The sequence below is a fragment of the Paroedura picta genome, chromosome 13, assembly GCF_049243985.1.
Source record: "Paroedura picta isolate Pp20150507F chromosome 13, Ppicta_v3.0, whole genome shotgun sequence".
NCBI classification, from domain to species: domain Eukaryota; kingdom Metazoa; phylum Chordata; class Lepidosauria; order Squamata; family Gekkonidae; genus Paroedura; species Paroedura picta.
Window position 1 is genome coordinate 10,317,504 of NC_135381.1, and position 14,090 is coordinate 10,331,593.

A 14,090-nucleotide genomic window follows, 5' to 3' on the forward strand; every position below is an offset into this window, starting at 1 on the left:
CGCCGCCGCCTGGGGGGAGCGGGCCGGCGGCGGCATCCCCCTGATCCGGGAGGAGGACGAGGAGGACGAGGCGGCGGCGGCGGCCGAGGGGCGAGCGATGGACGAGGAGGCCGCCGGGGCTTCCAGCGCGGAGCAGCCGCCGCCGCTGCTGCTGCTCCTGCCGCCGCCTCTGCCTGCCCTGCCTCCCCCGCCGCCGCCGCCGCCTCTCCTGCCGCCGCCGCCGCTGAGCCTGCAGAAAGCGCTGCAGCAGTGCGAGCTGGTGCAGAACATGATCGACATCAGCATCTCCAACCTGGAGGGGCTGCGCACCAAATGCGCCACGTCCAACGACCTCACGCAGAAGGAGATCCGCACCTTGGAGGTAGGCGCGCGGGGCGGGACGGCGGGGAGGGGTTGCGAAGGGGGGGGGACGGGCGGCACTGGGGGGGGGGGGTCTTTCCGTCCGTCCGCGGCTCCCTCGACGGCTGCGGCACGCGCCTAGCCGGCAGGCCTGGCCCACATCCCCGGCAGGTGAGCAGCGAGCGCCACGGAGGCTGCGCGCCCTGCAGGTGTCCGGAGGTGCTGCTGGTTCTTGAAGGGGGGGATTTTTTTTTTTGCTCCCTCTATTGTTTCCCCCCCACACCTCCTACATACTAGGTTTTTTACTTGTTGTCGCCCCCCTTCCCCTCTGCCTTCCTGCCCTCCACATCTGTGCAAAAGAGAAGAAGGCCGGTCTTCTTCTCGGGGATGCCTCAAGGCCGCCTTTGCAGGGGGGGGGGGGAGTTAAAAATAAACGGCTCTCCTTGGACTCCAGCCAAAGAAACCTGAAGGGCTCCTGGAGGAGCTAATTGGGTGGGTGGGGGGAAAGCATGTTTGCCATTGATTAGCAGCCTTTTGGGGAAGGGGGTAAGCGGCCGCTGGGATGTGCACTGCTTGGGGAGGGGGGAGGGTTACGGCAGAAACACATGCTCGCTGCCAGCCAGGTGCTGTGCTAGGTGTTTCTGAAACAGCTGGATATTTATTTCCCCCTCCCCCAGATGAGAGGCTAGAAGGATCAACCCCCCTCCCCCTCCCCAATTTGGACAGGCCTCCTCAGCTCTCTGTACATCTAAGCCACCAAGCTGCCCCCCCTCCCAGTCTGCCCCCCATCAGCCTCTTTAGCTTCTCCCTGCATGGCATTGTGTGGCTGTACATTTTTATTCCTGTCCCCTAAGTCAGGAGTGGCTTTCCAGATGTCCATGGACCACATGTACCGTGAGCCCCTGTCAGCAACGCTCCTGGTACTTGTAGGCCATGGACATCTGGAGAGTCACCGTTTGGCCACCCTTGCACTAAGCAATCTAGGCATAAAGATCTGGCACCTTTCAGCGTTCATAGAAGGGATACCTGGATTGCCACTGCTTCTTTCTCCTCACTGCCTGGGCATCAGGGGAAACCGCATCTCGCAAAGTGCTTCCTTCTGGGCCTCAAAGCAAGGATTGTGCATGAACTCGTCTGTTGTATTTTTGCCCTGCTGTCCTTCCGGGGAGCTAGTGTGTCTCCCGGCCTCCTTTTATCCGCACAACAACCCTGTGAGGAAGTGTAGGCCGAGGCAGGATGATTGGGCTGGGTCATATAGTAAGCATCCGTGGCAGAGTGGGGATTTGGCTCTCCCAAATCTCCTACTCTGATGTAGTGACCCTCTCCCCTGAGTGGAGTGGCTCCAGCTTCTGGGTTGGGAATGGGCTGCTTGACTTTCATCCTGCACATGTTGGACGACGCGCTTCCAATGTGTTTTTGCAGCTGGATTTCACCTGTGCGGAACAGGAAAATCCACTCCGAAAGTGCATTGCAAGTGCATTGTCCAACGTGTGCGGAATTGGTGGGCCTTTTGATGGATCTCTGCCCTTTCTTCTTGAGGGGAAAGACCTCCCCCCCCCCCATTACAGTCAAGTTGCAGGTGACTTACGGTGACCCTATGGGGTTTCCAAGGCACGAGAATTAACGGGGGTGGTTTGCTCTCACCTTCTTCTGCACAGTGTCCCTGGAATTCCTTAGTTTTCTCCCATCCAAAGTCTAAATAGGATGGATCCTGCTTAGCTTCCATGATCTGATGGGGTCAGGCTAGCCTGGGCTGTTTGTCCTACTCCTCCCGTTCAAAACTTTGAGAGATGTAGCTCTGGGCGTGTTGTGGCCTTTGACAGACGGACAAAACTGTTGCTGCTAGGAGGAGCCCTTGAACCTTGCCGCCTTTGATGCCAGACCACATGCGTTCCAGGTTTATTAGTCTCAGATCTCTCTGAAAGTACTTTTATCCCACTTTTCCTGGTGGCTCAGAGCGGCTTACGAGTCGCAAGCTAAAAACCTGCCACACAAATAAAACAAAAAGCCAAACAGCCGCTCCCTTCTTTAAAAGATGCCTGCAGTTCATCCCCCATTCAAAGCCCTGGTAAATAGACTGATCTTGCAACCCCCTTCTGTCCTTCTCCTCCGGAAAGTAGGAATTTTAGTAGAAAAGGCTTCAGCTCTAGGTCAGGGGTAGTCAACCTGCGGTCCTCCAGATGTCCATGGACTACAATTCCCATGAGCCCCTGCCAGCGTTTGCCCTTTGAGTTTGAGTCCAGTGGCTCTTCTAAGACCAACAAAGTTTTATTCAAAATATAAGGTCTTTTGTGCATGCGCACAAAAGCTCCCATCTTGAATAAAATTTGGTTGGTCTTAGAGGAGCCATCGGACTCAAACTTTGTTCTGCTGCTTCAGACCAGCATGACTACACACCCGAATCTATCTTCATCTCCGGCTTTGCAACTTCAGACGCTCCAGGGCTGTTTGCTCAGCTGGGGAAAACCTAGACTTAGTTACACATATTTACCAAAACAAGCAAGTAGGAGCCCTGAATTGAGGTCAGGTTGCCAATTCTGGCCAAGGATATTCCTGGAGATTTGGGAGCAGGGCCTGTGGAGGCGGCAATTTGGGGGAGATATTTCACCTAAAATCTGTGGTGTACCATAGAAGTGGCCAAACTGTGGCTCTCCGGATGTCCATGAACTACAATTCCCATGAACCCCTGCCAGCAGTCCATGGACATCTGGAGAGCCACAGTTTGGTTGTTCCTGCCTCTGAAGCTACCTTTTTCTGCAGGGGACCTGATCTCTGCCCTCTGGAGATCATTTATTAATTGCTGGAGAACTCCAGCCCCCACCTGGAGATTGGTAACCTTATGTTGAGGAGAAACAGAGTAGCATGGGAGAGCAAGACCCTCCACCCCATTGCTGCAGCCCCCATCAGGTCCCCTTGGGGAGAGATTGTTTTGCATTAGAGACCCTGCGGAAGATCTGTTTGCAGAATTTTTGGTATCTCGTCTGGGTTTCCCCCCCTGGCAGGAAGTTACACTCAGTTCTAGTATATCGCACAAGTTTCATCTGTGCAGTGCAGTGTGTGTGTGTTTGCAAACTCGCCAGTTGCCTTTTTCACATTGCAGTTGGGGGTATACAGTTGAAACATCTCGGGCATTCCCCTGAAAACAATCTCATTTGCAATTCCACCCCTAAGGGAGAAAGGCTTGGGTGATCTCATGGCATAAGGCGGTCAGAATCTTCCCCTTGGGGGTTGTCGATTGGCACACGGAGGCTCCCCTTGTGACAATGAAGAACTGTCCACCTTAGAATCTCATTGGTCCTAACAGCCTGACCTCAAGAACTGCAGAACGGGAAGCTGGGAGGGCCCACTTGGTTTCGTGGTTGGGAGTGGCAGCCTCTGATCTGGAGAACCGGGTTTCATTCCTCACTCCTCCACATGCAGCCAGCTGGTGACCTGGGGACAGCCCCAGTTCTCTCAGAGCCCTCTCAGCTCAGGGTGTCTGTTGCGGGGAGAGGACGGAAGGCGATTGTAAGCTGCTTTGAGGCTCCTTCGGGTAGTAAAAAAGCAGGGTACAAAACCCCAGAGCTGCTTCTTTGCGTACGTTTGAATGATAATAGCAAAGGGGGCTGGCGGTGAGCTACTTGAGGAGCGATTCCAATGGGAGCAGATAGTAAATATGAGATCAGTAACTTTTAGTTATAGTAGATTGACACACCAAGTCGGTTACAAAACCTTTTCGAGATGAAGAAATTCAACGTTGTTTCCTAGATTTTAGGGGAGGCCTGTTGGGTCGTTGGTTCAAGCTGTGCCTCGGTTCAGTAACAATGCCCAATCATGTATACTGCGGCCCTCCAGATGTCCATGGACTACAATTCCCAGAAGCCCCTGCCAGCGAATGCTGGCAGGGGCTTCTGGGAATTGTAGTCCATGGACATCTGGAGGGCTGCAGTTTGACAACCCCTGATGTATAGCATGCAACTTACCTATCCCTTCTCCCCTCCCTCCCTCTTGCATGCTGCAAATTAATTTCCAAGCCTTACCAGCAGCTCCTATGTCATTGTCACATGTGAACTAACAAAAACCCCAGCTTGGGTTTGTCCGGCAGACTCAAATTCCAAACTGGAAACGAACCACGCTTTGTGGGCTGTATGAAGGTTTGTTCATTTGTCACAGTAATAGGTGGCTTTGCTGCTAACCAGGGAATATCAGATTAGTGTGCCGCATGTCAGGGGCTATTTGAGCAAGCTTGGAATCCCTTTCAGGGTTCTTCATGCGCTGCTTGCGCATTGTACTCTCTACAAAAATCTCGCCATCGCTGTTCCCTGTTGGGATAATTCAGAGCTTACCGATCGTAACTTGAAAAGTTTATCCTGTGCTTGGATGATCCCTGCCTTTGAGAAACAGAATGGGAGATGCAACATTGAATACCTGGAGATTTGGAGGTGGGGGTTTGGGGAGGGGTCTCAGCAGGGCATAATGCTATGGAGTCGGCCCTTCAACATGGCCTATTTCTCCAGGGGAACTGATCTTTGTTGTCTGATGATTAGCTGTTGTGTTTCAGTAGATCTTTAGGCCATACCTGGAGGTCGATAAATCCATACCTGGAGGTCGATAATGCTAACTGTCAGTGCTTGTCAGCCAAGAATGAAGGAATCTTTGGCCAGGGGCAAGTATGCATATAGATGATGGTGAAGAAGAAGATGCCTAAGAAGAGTTGGTTCTTATATGGTGCTTTCCTCTATCCGAAGGAGTCTCAGAGTGGTTTACATTCGCCTTCCCTTTCCTCTCCCCACAACAGACACCCTGTTAGGGAGGCGAGGCTGAGAGAGCACTGATATTACTGAAGAAGAAGAAGAAGAAGAAGAAGAGTTGGTTCTTCTATGCTGCTTTTCTCTACCCAAAGGAATCTCAAAGCGGCTTACAGTGAGGGAGGTGAGGCTGAGAGAGCCCCGAGATTCCTGCTCAGTCAGAACAGCTTTACCGGTACTGTGGCAAGCCCAAGATCACCCAGCTGGCTGCATGTGGGAGAGGAGCAGGGAATCAAACCCGGGTCACCAGGTTAGAAGTCCGCACTCCTAACCACTACACCAAGCTGGCTCCCATACTGGAGCTGGATGCCTTATACTGCGTACAGGTGAGGGGAAGGCAGTTTCGCTGTGCCCAGGACTTGTGGCTTTTTAGCTTACGAGCTCTGGTAGACCTGACCAAGGAGCAGTCTCATCCGGCATCATTTTCATTTCTCTGAATACGTTCCCCAGAGATCTTTCATCGAGCAATGCTCATCAGCTGGGGATCCTTGGCCCCAAGGAAATTCATGTGGCATCAACTGGAGACAGGGCCTTTTCGGTCCTGGCCCCTGTCTGCTGGAGCCAGCTCCCCGGAGAGATCAGGACCATGTCAGAACTCTCTGAGTTCCACAGGGCCTGTGGTTGAGGCCAGCTGGTTAACAACAAGAATCCGATGAAATCTTTGGCCTCAGTGTTGCAAATTTTGTAATTTTAGCTTGTTATGTAATTGTTAGTAACCTATTGGTTTTATTGGGTTTTAAATTGTGTAAACCGCCCTGAGACAGTATTCTGAGAGGGGTGGCATATAAAATCCACAAACAAACAGGAGCCACCCAGTTTGCATGTTGTCGGGTTGTTGTTGTTTTTAGCCAGAAAGCCTGCAAGTAGGGTGTGAACTCAGCATCCCTTCCCCTGTTGCTTGGTCTAAAAATAATTGGTATTTAGAGGCATTACCCAGCAAGTTTTAAAAACACACACACACGCTTCTTGTTTTGGTGAGAACAGGGTAGCATGTGACGGGCCCAGCCGAACTCTGCATCTCAGGCAGCATTCTAATGTCATGAGAAATTGTAGCTTGATCAAACCCTGGTGGGTTGTGACATCTGAATGCAGACAGTACAGAAAGAACCGGGGATTGTGGGTAGATGCCCAGTCCTGATTGCAAATGGGAGGTTGACCGTGGGTTGTGTTAATTACGGCTTGTAAGAGTTAAGTTGGCAAACTGCAGTTGATTGTGGGTCACTGTGCACTTTGTGGTCACAAGGCCAAAGCAACAGCATGATAGAGAGGATTCCTCACTTTGGGAATTTGGGAAAGAAGCACGAAGCCGACAGGGCAGAGTTTATGTGCAAAAGGGGTCTTGTTCCTCATGAGGATAACAGCGTTTGAGGCACAAGTGACCATTTAAATAAGCTTCAGTTAATCCCAGTGTCTGAATGCAGATAAGTGTAGCCTGCAATCTGGCCCTGCACGGGGCTTTTTCTCCACTCCCAGTCAGAATAAATCCCTCCCGTCTACACGGAATTTGATTTCCATATTGATTTTGGACGCTTTAAACTTTCCCTCTGCAACATGCATGATTACTGATATTACTGAAGAAGAAGAAGAGTTTGACGCATGGGTCAGCCTGTGTACAGGTACGATGTACGATGGGTGTTTGCTGGAAAAGAACAGTGACTTTTTATTAGACAAAATGCGCAGAGCTTCTCGGTATCAGTTCAGCCTTGCAGAAAGGCCAAGGCCATCTTTATTGGCCTCTCTGCTCATGCATGTCAGCCTTTTTGTGACCTGCAGGAACAAAAAAAAGTCCACACAGCTTTGAAAACATCCCTGCCTGGCCGTTTGGCTGCAGTTTCTATTCCCAGTCCAGGAAGGGACGGTTTAGTAGATTGCGGGTAGGTTGGTGCTTAGGGTGGCTGCAGCCGATCTGAAGATGGAATTTGTTATATTCTCTGTATAAGATTGTTATGCGTAGGGTTGCTGTCTCTGGGTTGGCTTAGGGAAGGGGCCATGGCTGAGTGGAAGAGCAGCTGCTTGGCATGCAGAAGGTCCCCTGTTGAGGCCCCGACATCCCCATTGGAAAGGACCAGACAGGAGGGGATGTGAAAGACCTCTGCCTGAAACCCTAGAGAGCTGCTATCACTCTGAGTAGACAATTCTGACCTTGACGGACAGGTGCTCTCTGATTTCCCTCCAGGCCTTTCTGGTAGAGCTACCAACCCTGATGAGATCTGTGACCAGCTAACCACATTGTATTACGTTATTTATTACACACCCGTGTTTGTAACTGGCAAAAAAAAAAAAATAACCAGAGAGAAGTTCCCATCAGGGCCAGTCCTTAGATGTTGACGTGGGAATTCCGGAACGGGTCTCTTGATGAGTACTTTAACCTTTAAAAGTAGCTGCTAGGATGAGAGGTTGAGTTAATGGTTGGTGCAGAGGGGGTTAAAGGTAAAGATATCCCCTGTGAAAGCACCGAGTCATGTCTGACCCTTGAGGTGACGCCCTCTAGCATTTTCATGGCAGACTCAATACGGGGTGGTTTGCCAGTGCCTTCCCCAGTCATTACCGTTTACCCCCCAGCAAGCTGGGTACTCATTTTACCGACCTCGGAAGGATGGAAGGCTGAGTCAACCTTGAGCCGGCTGCTGGGATTGAACTCCCAGCCTCATGGTCAGAGCTTTCAGACTGCATGTCTGCTGCCTTACCACTCTGTGCCACAAGAGGGGGTTACATCCTTCCCTTTCTGCCATTTTCCTTGATAGAAATCCACCCCCCTGGCTTTAGGATCATCCGCAGGGGAAAGGTGTGTCAATTGTGGGGATCTGCCCGTTCTCCTTGCTGAAGACAAAAGCAGCCGGGGAAAGAGTGGATCTCAGCTGGGAAACCACAGAAGTGAGAGGAAGGGCCAGTGGAGAATGTGTTGTTGGTCTTCCCACATATAAACCTTATTAAAATTCAGATGCATTTAAACCTCCAAATGGATATTTTATGGATGTTGCTTGTTATTGTGATGGCCTTGGTTTGCTTGTTTGGTTCTTTTCCTGTGGTTTTGCTATAATGATGATGATGATGACGACGTTATCCGTTCAGGCGTGTCTGACCCTTGGCGATTCTATAGGAAAGTTTTCTCCATTCGTCTCTGTCAATGACTGCCTCTTTTAGTTGGTTCATGGTCATCCCTGTGTCTGCTTTGATTGTGTCGAGCCAGCGGATCCTTTGGCGACCGCGTTTCCTTTTGCCGGTGACCATGCCGAGCATTCATGATTTTTCTAGTGAGTTTGATCGCATGATGTGTCCAAAGTAAGTGAGCCTTGGCCGTAATATCTTCCCTTGTAATGCCATAGTTGGTTTGCTCCTCTCTAAAACTATCTTGTTGGAAACTTTGGCTGTCCATGGCATTCACAGCATTCGTCTCCAGCACCATAATTTGAAAGCATCTATTCTCCTCCTGTCTTCCTTCTTCAGGGCCCAGCTTTTGCATGCATAGTTTGTTATGGGGAAGACAATAAATCCATATATAGAGTTGTTGTTTTTTAAAGGGCGTTTCTAGTAGTAGCTTCTAGTAGAAGCCCACCGACAGTCCCCCCTGAGGATCCCGGGATTCGGGTCAAGGCAGTCATGGCATGAGCTAAAGGCAGACATGACAACCATTCTAAGAACTGTTCCCGTTGAGTAGTTCTGTCAGAGTTCTCTCAGCCCCATCTACCTCACGGTGTCTGTTGTGGGGAGAGGCAGGGAAAGGTGGTTGTAAGCTGCTTTGGGCAGAGAAAAGCAGGGTATAAAAACTCTCAGCTCTTCAGCTCTTGACTTCTGATTGGCCACTGTGTGGGTCAAGCTGTTGGACTAGAGGGGCTACTGCTTTGATTCAGCAGGGCTCTTCTTATGTTCTTACGTTAATCCAAGCTTCAAATGGGTAGCCATGTTGGTCTCAAGTAGCACAATGAAATCAGAGTCCAGTAGCTCCTTTAAGACCAACAAATCTTTGTTGGTCTTAAAGGGGCTACTGGACTCTGATTCCAAAAGTTAAGGTTTGCCAGGCAGGACCAGAACAAAGGTTCATCAAAGCCTTCATGTTCTCTCCGAGAAATGGCTTGCCTGTGGAACACCTATGGAAACGGTGAAGCAACTTTGTCCCAGCTCCTGTTAGCCCAAGCTCGGTTTCCAATGAACACAAAGATTTCATGCTTATCTATCATGGTTGATAACTATTGACATATCTACAACCTTACGTCAGCCTTTGTCAACCAGGGTTTCAGGAAACCCTGCGGTTTCTTGATGGCCCTGGAAGGAGTTCCCAAATAGGTGGGAGTTAATTAAATCTTTATATACTTTTAAAAACGTGTTAAACATTTATTGGGTGATAGGACCATATATGGTCATGTCGACTCACCCAACCCTCCCAAAATGGCCAATGATGGGCCTGGAGGGAAGGGGAGGGGCCCCAGGTGGGCGTGTCAACAGCTCTGCTTCCCAACCCTATTCTTCACGATTGTGCTACTTCTGGGGTTTCTCGAAGCCTGAGGAATGTTTCGGGGGTTTCCCAACTGCATAAAAATTGAGAAAGGCTGGCTGACATTGTCCCTTTGCAAGCTGTCAAGATGAATGGCCTTCACTATTGAATTCCGTACAGTATAGAACGCTGAACCAGAATGATAAATTAATTATGTATTTTATGAAGAAGCTTTCCTTTGGACTGTTGCCACTGGGTGTGTTGAAGCTGCCTCATGCCATGTCACATAATTGGTGATTTTAGTTCCGTATCCTGCACTGTCACCTGAAGCCGCTTTTGATGGTCTTGGGCAGAGAAAGGTCTTTCTCTCATACCTGAGATACTTTAGCCGAAGATGGCAGGCACTAAGCAGGCAGAGTGTCACTGAGCCATGCCCCCTCTCTTGTGTGATCTTTATTATAAGAGTAGTCCTCTTGAATCGACAAAAGCTACGCATAATTTGGGATTGTGTTTTCACACTGGCCAACCAGCTGCTTCTGGGAAGCCCACAAATGGGGCAGGATAAAGGTTGGTTCTTAGATGCTGCTTTTCTCTACCCAAAGGAGTCTCAAAACAACTTACTGTCGCCTTCCCTTTCCTCCCCCCATAATAGACACCCTGTGAGATGGGTGAGGCTGAGAGAGCCCTGATATTACTGAAGAAGAAGAATTGGTTCTTATTTGCTGCTTTTCTCTACCCAAAGGAGTCAAAACGGCTTACAATCGCCTTCCCTTTCCTCTCCCCACAAAAGACGCCCACTTAATGTAACTCTCACTAAGGAGTATAGCCTAATGGCTACAGGCGTAGTAGTCAGCAGATAGATATTCCTGTAGGCCTCAGCCATAGGCCTGACAGAACAACTCTGATTTACAGGGCCTGTGGAACTGTCCAAGGTCCCATAGGGCCTTCGGCTGATTCTGCATTTACTTTGTTTATTCCGTTGTGGATCCTGCTGAATTCAGATTGATTTGAACTCGGGTCTTCCTCTAACCCCCCCCTTTGAAACAGAAAAGTGTTCTGTGTGTATTTAGGGAAGCTCGTGGGGGGGGGGAGCTAAGCGCAGCAGGAACCCCTTTCTTTTCTTGAATGGGGGAAAGATTGGAGACAGTAAAGGAGTGGTGATAAATCCAAGAGGCAAATCTCTGCTTAGAGAAGTTCGGGCTTCTGGAGCTTCTGCCGAGAGAAGTTAGGGCTTCCCCTTTAAGGGAAGCCTTGCAACCCAGGAACAAGGAAGCCTTTGAACTGACACCCTGGCCAATCAGGGCTTTTCTACATCATTGGAGACTCGCAGCAAGTTAGTTTGGGGAAAGCAGACAGCTTCCTCATGCTGATTTTTCAGATATCGAGGGTTATATCCAGGATTTCGCAGGGGAAAGGTAGGGTCACTCTGGATCAAGCATGCTTGTTGCAGAGGGAAAATTTAAATCGCCCAAAATCAAAATGCAAATCGAATTCAGTGTAGACAGCAGGGATTGAATCGACCTGGGATTGGAATAAAAGCTCCATGCAGATTCACCCCTGGCCTCTTGTGGCAGAGTTCTGCTGAAATTCCACTTGGACCACACAAATTATTCCTCTTCTTACTTCTCCTATAATAATATTTTGTTGCTAACAATTCAGGATCTAGTCAAGTAAAAGGTGGGATTTTTAATTCAGCTCAGAAATTCCTAATGTTTCATCCGGCAATTGAGCTTTATTCAAGCGTGAATAAATCTGCAAACTGTTGATTGATTTCCTGTGAAGTTCCTTCCCATCCATAATATAATTTAATTGAAAGAGTCAAGTTGGTGGTTGTTCATATGCTAACGTTCTCGCGGATATCTTGGGTTCATTTCTAAATGAGCTGAACATTCTTTTTAACTGTGTATAAACCCCTTTTCCATTCCAGTTGTCTTCTACCTCCCAACTTTGCGATCTGGTCATTTTATTTTTCAGTTCAATTTCAGTTTAATGTTTGCATGCTCTTTTTGTTTGTGGGAAAATGCTTCCGGTGAAGTCCATTGCTGGATCCCAAATTATTGGGATTATGGAAGAAATAAATAATGGTTAATATCTTCATGAGCATTAAGAGGCTAGCATTGATCCAGAGTTGAGTTTAACCTCAACTAACAGCTCTTCGTTATATAATAATGAACTATTTCATTTCCAGTATAGGTAATGTGACCCTTGTGAGATGTTTGATATGGCTGTTGTTGAGCCGTCGGGTCAATTTTAACATCAATAATTTGAGTCAGAAATATCGATCCTGGAGCATGATTTATGGGTATCGGGAATATGTACCCCTGCAGGCGGCGATCTTTGACGGCCTGTTAGATTGAAGTTGGCAATTGCCTTAAGAATTTTTTTTAGGTACAATTCTTTTCTTATGACGCCTGCTAGATTCTTTGAAACGTAGAATTCTAAGGCAGCGGTCCCCAACCCCTGGGCCGGGGACTGGTATCGGTCCGTGGATCAGTTGGTACCGGGCCGTGGCTACTCCTCGTCCTCCTCCCCGGCTGCTGCCTCGGGGGCTGCCCTGCCACTCTGCCGCCAGCTCAACTTTGATGCTCTCCAGCGGCCCCCATGGCTGGGACTCCCCCTCCGCGTGGCACTGCGCAGCTACTGCTGGCAGCGCCCCCCAGTGGGCGGCAGGAAGTCAGGGGCGCCGGCAGGAAAGCTAGTAGAGCAGGGGCTCAGGCAGCGGCAGCGACGTCCCTCGGCAAAAGACTACCCCCCCCCCCTGGGCCTCAGGAAAATTGTCAAGCGTTGACCGGTCCCCGGTGATAAAAAGGTTGGGGACCACTGTTCTAAGGCGGTCCCCTGCAATAATTACCTTCGGTTTTAAAAAACTGGCCCATTTGTTGGACTGAAAATCAGGACAGGTGTTCTGCTGGCGAAAGGAGGCCTAAGGTAGCCTTCCTGTGCATGAAGGAATGAAGCCACTTTGCATAAAGACGTCTTCTGGGTTATTCAAATAGACATTGTTTGTTTATTTGATTTTTAGCCAGCCTGTTCAGACCACTTCCTTGGGGCAGTTTACAACAATGCCAAATACCAATAAGCATTAAAACAAATAACATTTAACACTTAACATTTAACACTTTAACACATTGAAAACCACTAAAATCTAAAAAGCTAGCCTCAGCTGTTAGAATATCTCCGTTTCTCTTTTGGTTCCAAGGTGGGAAAGTTAATACGTTGTGCTCTTTGTCGTATCTCTCCCGCTTGTTTTCATAGAAATGGTTATCTGGTCGTCACTTTAATTGTCTCAGGGGGCGCTGCATTGGTTCTTATTTTTACGGTCTGCTGTAACAGATACAGCGCGATACGATAAATATTGTATTGAGTATACCTATACGGTCACTTTATGCCATGCGTTTTAGCCGATTTTGCACGGCCCTTTGGGAACTTGTTTGCTTAATGCACGGTGCATATTTCCTTCCTTACTTGTTCAGCCTCCAAGTGGGTTCTGGGGATTCCACAGAATTGTAGCTCACCTCCAGATGACAGAGGTGAGTTCTCCTAGAGAAAATCAGTGCTTTGGGGGAGGACTCTATAGCATTGCACCCCACTGAAGGCCCCTCTTCTCCCCAAGCTCCATCCCTAAATCTCCCGGAGTTTCCCAACCTGGCTCTGGTGACCGTGCTTGTTTCCCTTACCGGTGTTTAAAGCCACCAAGGGAGGGAGGGAGGGATTTCATAAAACCCTAGAATTGGAAAGGACCTCCAGAGTCATCTAGTCCAACCCCCTGCAGACTGCAGGAAATTCAAAACTCCCTGCCTGCTCACAGCGACCCCAATTCCATGCCCAGATGATGCCCCCTCCCCAAAACTAGAATCCCCCGGCCACTCTGGCCAGGAAGAAATTTGCCTCCCGACCCCAAAGTGGCGATTGGCATTTCCCTGGGCATGCCAGAAAGAGACACGACCCTTCCTGCTCACCCACTCACCGTCTTTCAGGAAAACTGCGCATGGTTGATGCATTAATCCTACTTGCCCCATGTGACAGTATCAGCACCCCTCCTCCTGTGACCAATTTGGAATTGGACTTGTTAACGGCAGCATCACATGCTGTTGGGGGGCCAGTTTCTTTTGCTGCGCACGCTCTTCAGTTCAGTATTAGTGTCCTACCTGCTGCTTTAGGGAGCACTTGTGCCCACAGGCCAGCCCTGAAGCCTGGTTTACACCTGGGTAACGCCCACTCCTCCTTAGCCTTCCAGCGCTCTGCCCTTGATGACTTGCAACCAAAGTGACTCAGCTTGGGGGGGGGGGGTGTAATAGCATTTGTGATGAAATGATTGGTACAGATCGGTCTAGCTCAATTGAAACACCGTTTGGTGCTAAACTGCATGGGAGTGCAACGTCTTCCGATCAGCAGTTTCTATGCCTCTCCCAGTCTTCTTCAACGTACAGATTTCACATGTCCAGGAGCAAAGCTGATTTGCCAACAGAAGCATAAAAGAGGAGTGTCAACGTGCACCTTTCTGTCAAGTCTAGCCTTTCCCCTTCATTGCC

At 49.4% G+C, this 14,090-nt stretch overlaps 1 protein-coding gene across 2 annotated transcripts in view; it reads left to right on the forward strand.

Moving 5' to 3' along the window:
• KSR2 (kinase suppressor of ras 2) overlaps window positions 1-14,090 on the forward strand; it is a 177,237-nt gene continuing 163,147 nt past the window's right edge. For both annotated transcript variants that reach the window (XM_077307487.1, XM_077307489.1), the window contains exon 1: window positions 1-361. In XM_077307487.1, the coding sequence (XP_077163602.1) occupies window positions 98-361 (264 nt within the window). In that variant the 5' untranslated portion in view covers window positions 1-97. The remainder of the gene's footprint in view (window positions 362-14,090) is intronic.